The 10,659-nt window shown below is 33.3% G+C and overlaps 1 protein-coding gene across 1 annotated transcript; it reads right to left on the reverse strand.

Annotated features, from left to right (window-relative positions):
* Positions 1-3,567: 3,567 nt before the first annotated feature.
* On the reverse strand, positions 3,568-10,203 carry LOC147075876 (methionine synthase reductase). The gene is made up of 6 exons (XM_085942202.1): positions 10,053-10,203; positions 9,782-9,944; positions 9,232-9,375; positions 8,479-8,721; positions 6,051-6,818; positions 3,568-3,863 (listed from the first exon to the last, which is right to left on the reverse strand). The coding sequence occupies exons 2-6, from the start codon at positions 9,896-9,898 to the stop codon at positions 3,645-3,647; spliced, it is 1,491 nt and encodes a 496-aa protein (XP_085798328.1). The 5' UTR covers positions 9,899-9,944; positions 10,053-10,203; the 3' UTR covers positions 3,568-3,644.
* Between the last annotated feature and the right edge of the window lie 456 nt (positions 10,204-10,659).

Raw genomic sequence — 10,659 nt, forward strand, 5'->3', positions numbered from 1 at the left:
CCTGACATTTTATGACCCAATTCGGTAGGCACATCTATGATCAGAAACAAAATTAATGAAAATCAAAAAAAAAAAATTTTTCCCCCATACATTTCGTAATTCGAATTTTTTTTCGATTTTCGGTCCCACGGAATTCGTATTAACGAGGTTTTACTGTATGTAGGATCATAACAGCATTCCCCACCCTTCGCCACTGTCATCAGTTGTGTTAAGGCTATACCTCAGCTGAGTTACGGTCTAAAAATATCGTGGCTAGGCGATGCGCGGATTGCGGGTCGCGGGTGCAAATGACGCTTGTCAAACGAAATATAATTTGTCATATAAATCCAACATGTGTCCGTTTAATGTTCTGTTTATTGTTCTATCAGTAACAATAATAATATATTCATTGACATGTTTTCTTTTTAAAGTAAATGGGTAACGTTTTTAGTCATCTTTACACGATTTAAGAATTAATACGCCCGTTGCCATCACGAAACAAATTGTAGTGTTTCCAGCTCGACGTTCTCTCTCCGAATGGCAGCGAGTCCAAAATTTCGTCGCGCCTATAGTTGAAAGTTATTTGCCGTTTCACTGATGTATCACCTTAACGTTTGAATAGGCGAAACCCGGTTCGCAAAAATCAATATACATGGAAATGCACAAAGTCTCTGTAATGGTTTGAAACATTGTTATGTATTTATGATTTTTTATTGTCAAACCAGCGTGTATTGTGTATTATATTTGAACCAGGCACAACAGTTCCAGGCGAACAATAAATTCCTGCGAATTGTGTTTTAATTACATGTTAACTAGGTATTTAATTCATATCATTTTTTTAACTATTTTAATAGTGCCTGACGATGCGTGTAAGTGAAAGAGTGCAAAATTGTATTTTCATTGTTGTGTTGTAAAATTCCACCAAGAACAGTAAGTCGTTGGCAGTAATTATTATATTAATTCCATGTGTATTGCATATCAGCCAATTATTTTTTTATGCATAGTTAGTTCCATAATATACTGCTTATAAATATTACATAAGTAAATATTAAATAACAATGACTCTATTTTAATTACTGTCTATTGGATAAGAGACAGACAATATTATAATCTATATATTATGTACGCTCAACGGTATGTAACAAAAACCTTCAATAATGTTAGTTAGAAATATTTTTATAAGCATTTTACAAGGTTTTTATATGGAGAAATATTAGATTAGCATTTGTGACCATTCATTTTTTTGCTCATTGCATGTACAAAACGAATGCGGACATGTTAGTTGTTAATTGTACAAAGAAATTGTTCACCGCCGTGTGAAAGCATCGCAGTTTTTTGCCAGTGTATCAATCTAATATAATCTGACGCATGGTGGCTCGCATCTTTTTAAAATTTTGTTTCAAATGACTTACCTACTGGCTTAATTTATGCCGGTTTCGCAGGAGGTCGCTTTATTGATCGATATACATTTGTCTTACTTAACAAAACAATAATAATTACTTTCTACAATATCAATGTAACTGTTTAATCTAGGTATACAATATGTCAAAATAAAAATAATTCTGACAGCAGTGAAAATCAAACAAAAGAACACCAGATATAAACTGAATCTATAATTTTATATATTGTATAGATTATTACGTAATGCAGTTTCCTACTTAATTAAATGACACTGAAGCTTCAAATATATTACTGTCACAGTAAACCGCCGCTACGGGAAAAAAGTGTGTAATGTCATTTTTCTTGGTGTTATCAAACTGATGCTGCCATCCCATACACATTTTGAACCTTTGTCAATTAGCAAAATCTGCCGAGGTCACCTCACTGCATCGACACCCGCATGACTCAATGAACATTGTTTATCATTTTCTACATGCCTACACATTTTCGACTCACATCAAAAGTGACAGCATGACAATACGCGATGTGCATCATAATGCATTTGAAGCATTATTCTTTACGTGCTACTTCTCTGAGTTGATCATCGTGGCGATTACTACTATCCAGAATAGGAAACTTGTTTTCATTTCACCATTTTATTTGGATTACCATGAGGATATTCTTCTTTCACTCCTGTACTTTCCTTGGTGGGTGACTAAATTGTAGTACATACATTTTCCAATCCTGAGGCAGTTCTAATTAGGTCAACAATTTGTAGATTGAGCCACTACAGATGACTTAGTGTTAGTAGCTAATAATATATAAAACATAATATGTTTTATTTAATTGATGTCAGTTTGGGTCGACTATATGTATTTATTGTATGTAACATTTAGCAGCTAGTTTAAGCCACTCGCCTTGTGTAAACATGAAATACATTGAGATGTAGGCGTATTTCCTTGATGAGTATAATGTAAAAATAACACGTCCATTCTGCGTGGACTAAACGACAATTGGATGATTGTACGTACAATATTTTGTTTCTTTTCTTATTCAGAATACATCTACCAATTTAATCTGTCATCAGTTATACTTAAAAATTGATCGCAATTTACTGCTGACTAAATATTATTCCTGTTCCATATTTAGTATAGAAAATGATGGTTTATCATGTTCTAGTGATGAGAATCATTATCATATTAATTAATATTGCTAATTAAAGTCGTATCAACCGATTACGTGGGTCGTACATATATTCTCGACAACTGCAACACGTCAGCTTTGTTGTGACATGATTTTTGCATATTTTTAATAAACAATTTCTTTTATTCAACGAATAATTCACAAGATTTGAGAATGTAACATTCCAAAAACTGATTGTTAACAATAACACAATTTGATACACATTTCATGTAGGACCTACTAGTTTAAATTATCATAATTAAGTAGGAGGCCCGTAGCTTAATTGGTTAAAGCAAATTGGCGCAATGCCAATGGGGATATATTGGTTCAAATCCCGTCAAGCATCGTTGCTATTCCCATATTCCCACGTTGCAATTCGTCGGAATAAACATCTGTTGGCTCATGCACATCATAGGAAACACTCAAATTGTCACTGAAGTGTGTAGTTCAAAAAATCACTGGCATCATGTGTACAGAATCCATACTATTCACAGCGCTTAGTAGTCGCTTTTCAAATTAGTTCAAGGGACTGCTGCAACGACCACGCAGATCACATACAAAAATGATAATTATAATAATTATGTCATTTCAGTATAAGAATTATGTAATTATCCTTCCAACAATTCAATTATTGAAACTACATGTTATATTTTCAATTAGTAAATGTTCTCAATATTTCTGCATATTTTTTGTACGTTTAATGACATTTATTCGGCTTGAATATTTTGACATCTGTGTACGCGGCGGGAGTGAATGCAATTTGGTCGAGATTATGTTGGCGTCGAGTCGAATATTAGTAGCTTAAATCAATGCATTCACTATCTACAGAACGTTAACAGAATTTATTTCTATTATGTTTAATCTTATTGGTTTATTCGTTGATGTGAGTTTACTATGCGTTATAATTATGTGTCTAAAATTGACATTCCTTATATGTGAAATAAATAGGAAGTGTCAGGATTCTTAATATTAAATTACTGTATGACTACAATCATTACCAAATTGTAGATATTAAACTAGAAAAAGTAGGCTTTTGTGCATTATTATATTTGCTATATTATGATACAAAATATATACAATTGCAATTTTCAACATTGTTTTATTTATGTCCATATGTCCTCAATGTATCTTTGATTGCCCTTCAGTTCTGCGAGTATACTTTTAGCTTCCGTCTCGTCGATTCCTTGGACAGTTTTAAAGCATCGGATGAAGCATTCCTCCACTTGTTTTCCCATCGTGATTAAGTCCCCGCAGACAAAAATAACAGCTGATTGCTCAGTTATTAGCGCCACAAGGTCCTTTGCGTCGGCAGCCAAGTGATCCTGTGAAACAAATTTACTCGATTTATCATCAATTCGCATCATTATTGTTTTCAGATAAGGGATTATTTTGATCTAATATGAGTGGACTAAAATTATATACATCCAATTTAACACACATAAGTGGAATATATTGATATATGAAGCAATTTGGTTGAAAGCAGCTGTTGTTATCACCGATGGAAACTTCCACACCAACAGTATTGTTTTATCTGTTGGCTACTAGCGGATGAAGGATTTGTTAAAAGTGAAAAAGTTTCTTGACGGTTAATATGAGAAAGAAAAGAATTTTTCAAAATTTTAAACAAGCTTCTATTCTGCTGTAGCAATACTGGGGAATAAGAAATAAATGTATGGCATCGAAAGAATCAGTTAGACAATTTTTATGTTCACCAAAAATATATCTTCTTTCGACCATGTCCGATCCTAATAGGATCATATGGGCCTCCAAGTAGTTGAGGTTTGTATTAACAGATTTTATTTTTACGAGAAATGGATGTCAGCCACTTGCTCAACCTATTAGGTCCATACTCTGACTCATACACAAATTGAAAAACAATTTGTGTACTCGCCAGACCCAGGATTCGAACCTGGGACCCACGACACTATAGACCGGCGCTTAAGCCACGCGGCCAACGTGGAAATCGAGATCTTTTTTTACTTCAGAAGTATCATACATTATCAAGAAAATATTGAAATTATTACAATGTCATCATCGATTGCACCTAAGGTTGCATAATTGAAGGGAAGCCCTTCACTGAGGCCATGGATCGCAGTGTTGGGAGAGTGGTTGGACTGAGTAGAAAAAGAGAACATTCCAGAAGTTGAGGCCGCGAAGGAGGTTTGCGGCAAACAAAAGTGAGTGGAGATGTTTTCAAAAAGCAGCTATTACCCACATTGGGTACTAGTCCCGATGAAGATTACATCCTTCTAACATAGATAACGTTCAACTTTTTCTTAATTCTCTTTTTGTTACAAATTATTACAGATCAGTATTGATATCGAAAAATTTTCATGTAAACACATTGTCCTTGTTACTTTAGGTCCTTTAGGACAAGCATGTCCAACGCGATCGCACCATATGAATCGAGTCATGGAAATGTAAAAAGTTGGTACATTCAGTTGTAATAATATACCTACTATGATTTCATTATGATTTTGAAGGGAAAGCATTGACCAATCCTATTTTTATATCGTTAACCAACTTACATGAAAGTCATTCTCAAATTACCCATTCGTGTTCATACACTCACCGCCTGCCTACTGCAGTGAGTATGAAAGAGAATATATGAATCATCGCACTTTAAACTGAATAAAAGTTTTCACTTACCATCACGCAGTAGACTATTTGCACAGGAGAATAGTATAACAATGAACATTTTTTGTGAAGAATGGGTAATTGAGTATTTCTTTGTGATGGTAAAAGACGCGTCCTACGTTTTTGTTTATGTTAAAGAGTAACAATAGGAGAGTGTGGTTTTGATACTGGATACATACATAGTAGATCGCTTATTCTTTTGGTGCTGTCTTATATCAAAGGTCGGCAATCAACTATGTAGATCAGATAGTGGCGAAAAGTGGAGGTAGACTGTCAAGATGTGATATAAATAGTGCCTACTAAACTTTGTCAGTTACACATATTTATTTTCATTGAACTAAGACTACAAAAATTTACACATGACGTTAGTTAGTTTTTAAACTAAGCATAATATAATATGTCAAAAAATACTCCTCTAAATAAAAAAAAAAAAAAAATATCTATAATTATTATGATATTAAATCACACATAATTTTTATATGTCAGCTTGGTTACAGCAGAGCTTATTGAATTTTAAAAAAAATTTACCAACAACATGTGTAATATTATTATGTATTATAAATTCAACGAAAACAAATGATGTATGAATGATAAAGTGTGCACAATTTTGTCGGATCGCCCAAAGTATACCAAAACTATTAAGGTTTGATTAGGCAGGGTTTATTTGATTTTTTAAATCAACTCCATCTGCAGATTGTAGTTTTGGTTCAATAAAACAAATACATATGACTATACGCTTAATGTGCAATATTTACCCCGGATCTTAACAGCCTACCTCCACCCTTCGCCACTGAGATCAGAGCCTACCTGATGTTGGATATGCCTGCTTTAGAATATTTATATATACTTATAACTCAGTTACGTTATCTTACCTGAACATACTTCATTTCACAATCCTTCTCTCTTGAGTGAGCAACTTTTAACTTCGTTAATGTGCCATCTGATATAAAGTTATTCAATTCCTTTTTATAAATAAAGTCTTTTTCATAGTAACGACACCCAAAATACAACCATGCTGGCCCTAGCTGTTTGCCAGAATTATCAATTTTCAACTGTCTTCTCTCTTCCAAGAAACCAATAAACGGAGCAACTCCGGTTCCAGGACCAATCATGATTATCGGAAGACTTAAATCAAAAGGTAAAGTAAAGTTTGTCGATTTCCGTAAGTATACAGGGATAATATTTTTTTTTCTTTCGCATTCTTTGGGTATTTCATTATTAATTTCTAGATTATTTAATTTTTCATTTATAGATTCCAATTCATTAGATATATCACCGTTTATATGCTGATTTTTATATGCTAATATTTTTTTTGCTAGAATTTCCATCCATCCGGTGGCAACACCTTTTCTTTCATTAACATTCGCCAGAACTGAAAAACATATTTTAATTTTATTTTTGTCGACCAGTTGGGTGTTGCAAATGGAGTACGGTCTAGGCATAAGTCTCGGTAGATGCTGCATCAGTAATGTAACAGGAGGGTCGCACGACGGATATTGCCTCAGTAAATCCAAAATGGATGCCCGTTTTTCTAAGATATGTTTATTGTATAACGACGAGCCTTGCTGACTGCAAATTTCTTCTAGTCGCCTGCGTTCACTTTCGTCTATAGTATATTTACTGAGAGCGCAAATGAGAATCTGAAAAATACATAATTATTTAGGTAAGTTTTACCACGATATGGAGAGATCCATGAATCTCAGAAAGAACAAAATTTATAAAACACTGGTATGTATGTATTGTGGTGTGTCGTGAACCTCAGCGGTGGGTTTCATATAACGCCATAACTGTGACGGCTGCAGATACAGTAACCGGTATGGATGCCAAATAATTAGTTTGCGAGACTAATAAATAATAATTATATTGCATCTAAAGTTGGTTACAGTATCTGGAACGGTTATAGTTACGGCTCGCTAATGAGTAGCCAGCTTTACATAGAATAAATTATTATTAAATTATACCAAAATCTTAAATGTGTCTACTTTATTAAGTCAAATAAAAATGTATCAACTACAGTATAACCCCTATTTTACGTTTTTTAAGGGACTGGAAAAAAAAACCTAATTGGAAGGAAAATGTAAAAGGAGGGTATTGAAAAAAGAACATTTAAATTTTATGTTTCTAAAAAAATAACGTTTTATTAAAAAACAACATTCAATTTAAATTTTTATTGAAATTTTTTTTATTTTTTATTAAAAAAATCATGTACTTATATTAGTTTGTTGCATTTTTGTTTTTTTGATATGTAATTCTCTTTCAAGACTATATAAACATTTAAAAGTGTCATCTTGGATATCAGCAAAGCTTGTAAAGTAGGTTTTTAAACCCTCGATGAACCTCATTGCTTCTTCTTTTGTTGGACACAGACGGAGTGTATATAAAACACAAACACGATGCCAAAAGAAAAAATGGCGACCAATGGACCAATCACCTTGTTATGCGCCGAACTCGGGCCAATCACAGCGTCGCTTGCTGACCAATCACCGTGCGCCGTTCTAAAGACACGGAGTTTTCCCTCCTAACACCTTACGCCGTTCGAGTGTCACGACCCAACCATTGTCAAGCGCGCGTAACTCGCATATTTTGAATATTTTCGACGTAAATCGCGGGAAAGAAAAACGTAAATGCGGGTATTAAATGTACTATTTAGAAATAACGAACCTATGCTTAATTAGATTTTAGTTCTGTAACATCGAAATATTAAAAAAACATTCTTTGTGTTTCAAATTACAATTAATTTTGGAGAATTTTTTCCAATTTCAAATTTATGAAAAATTCTATACAATGGCAAATAATGTCACTTAGAATACGAAGTGACATGAAAATAATTGTTTCTTAAATTCAATATAATCCTTTGCATTTAGGTATATACAGAAATTTGAAAATTTCATAGAGAATCAATTGATGTAAAAAAACGTATTATGTAAACATGTATAGCCTAATAATAAATAAAGCAAAAAATTAAAAAACTGGAATTTATGAATTCATTTTACTTTTTATCGTGGAGGCCTCAAAATCAATCAGTGCATCGGGCCTCTACCACCCTAAACGCGCCACTGCTGAACCTTGAGAATTCTGTTGTTTTAGTTTCTTAATTAAATATGTCTTCATTAAAAAAACTTTTAAAGTAGTCAGACAAATGTTAACGAACCAACGAATTCACTTGATACTATCTTGATTGTGACTATCGTTTCAACTATATTATGTAGGAACATTACTATAATTCAACATAAAGTTGAGTAACAAAATCGACATGGGAACAAGGTATTAGGGTTACATAGACAACATCAAAATTCTTACCTTTTTCAGAACACTTCGTATGTCAATGCAATGTTTTAATATATATTTAAGATTTTCATTCTGTGGTAGATGCTTTGGAATTGTACTATTTCGTTTTGAATTGAGTTCTCTCAGTGATATCGCACATCCATAGTGGGATTTATCTGACAGTTTAAGTCGGTGCAGCATGAAGACTACCTCGCTATCATCATTCCCTGGGAGAACTGCGATAGAATCTCCGACTTTAAAATTAAATTTTGCCTCCTAGAAATAACAGATTATTTACATATTATTATTATGAAATAACCAAAATATAAAGTTTACTTACAATCATACATTTCACGGTAAATTTGTCCACACCCAATAATGCCATTAAGATTTAGATGGAACAAAAGAAGTTGACTGTTGGCCGAATTCGGAACTAAAATCATCATTATCCAAAATATAAAAATAGAAGTTGCCTAGTGTTTGCGTGATACTAATCGTGATTGAGAATATTGGTTAAATTATGTACTTATTATAATATTTGCCCAAAATGGCAAGAATTAAACTCTGTGAAAATACTGGCAAAGATATTTTCATCAATGGCACACATCTATGGATAGAAATTTAACTTAGAATATTGTTATCTTTGAGTAAATGAACCAAAATTCAGCTTTAAATCCTGTAAGTATATGACATTCCTAGCTCTCTTGTTTTCAATCAGCAATCTCCTACCTTCCTTCCACAGGCATTCTTCGTTACTGGTGCATAGAGCCCTAGGTACATACTTACCATGTTATCCAAAGATAATTCAATTATTGTTTTGACATCATCATCGCAAGCTAATAATCTTGCATCTACGATGTGCACATTCTTCAATAAGCTGGATGCAAAGGGCAATGTCAAATTTTCTGGAACCTCTCGTATCATGTCATCCTAAAATGAAAAATATGTTATTAAAACAGAATTAATACCTAATCAAAGATGTTGAAGAAAACCTACTTTTTATGTAGATGGACCCGAAACGGTAGGTCACTTTTAAAATTAAGACAACCTAGGTAGTTTAATAAAAACCTAAATTGGAAATCGCCGGGCACAGCCTGAAAAAAAGACAATCGCAGAACAAATCTGGTCATCCAGAGATAGAAAACGACTAAAAGGTGGATCAGCAAGTTAGTTAAGGTCTGCGGAAGGATGTGGGAACACAAATTCACAATACCAAGAGGAATGGAATCAGTTTGGAGATGCCTTCATCCAGCAATGGGTTGATTCAAGCTAGTGATGATGATGAATTTACCAATATTATAATAGGTATATACACATTATTTCTTTCATAACTTACTGGAATTTTCTCGTTGTTATAGGTTATGTTCAATACTTCAGACGGAACTGGAGGTAATTTCAAAACCACTCCATCCAGATGTAAGTGATCCCCAATAATATCACCATCAACCGCCATAGTGTAGTCTTATCTATCAAGTGGAAGTATTCCGAAAACAGGCAAGCTGTAAGGAATTCAAATTTCAATAGTCAAACGTTCTTGCTGCCTTTCGCCCTGGATGCAATTATAGATAATATATTGTACATATTTACAATAAAATTAACATACTTACATGAAAATCGACAGCCAACTCGTAACACAAATTCAATCGATATTACTAGTAGTATTCCTCTGATATTATATTAGTTATTAAATACACTAACACAATTCAATGACACATTGAAGCATGGCACATTGACTCAGAATAATTCCTTAGCTGACTCAGCTGGCTGTGCTGTCAGTTTGAATCGTTCGAAATGTTTGAAAACAGCTGACAAGTGACAATCGCGTGTGATTGCACAATATTTTTATAGCATCTGAGGCATAATCACATTTTAAGTTTAAGACTTGCTTGGGATACAAAAGCATGCTGAATACTTAAACATTTAATCATCTAAATATTTTTTTAACATGTCCTCAATTAAATGCAAATACCTACTGAATGTAGTAATTATCATACAATTCAATTATTTGAATATATTTGGGCAGCCTTGAATAATTACAAAGGATTTCAAGTTATACACATTTATATTTTTTATAAAAATCGATGTTTTTTAAAATAGATATAAAAATAATAAAACCAAGGCCTGAACAAAAACGATGCATGAGTGCGAGTGAGAAAGTATTCGGCACCCTTTTAATCTCTGCGACACGCGCTAGAGTAAGATAAAAGGTCTACA

The sequence above is a fragment of the Rhyacophila brunnea genome, unplaced genomic scaffold (assembly GCF_057557595.1).
Source record: "Rhyacophila brunnea isolate RB1 unplaced genomic scaffold, BYU_Rbru_1.0 scaffold_14, whole genome shotgun sequence".
Taxonomy (NCBI): Eukaryota; Metazoa; Arthropoda; class Insecta; order Trichoptera; family Rhyacophilidae; genus Rhyacophila; species Rhyacophila brunnea.

Coding starts and splice junctions, on each gene's coding strand:
- LOC147075876 (XM_085942202.1), bottom strand. CDS start 9,898: ATGGCGGTTGATGGTGATATTATTGGGGATCACTTACATCTGGATGGA. Junction 8,722..9,231: donor AATTATCTTTGGATAACATG/GTAAGTATGTAC, acceptor TGTTATTTCTAG/GAGGCAAAATTTAATTTTAA. Junction 6,819..8,478: donor TACGAAGTGTTCTGAAAAAG/GTAAGAATTTTG, acceptor TGTATTTTTCAG/ATTCTCATTTGCGCTCTCAG.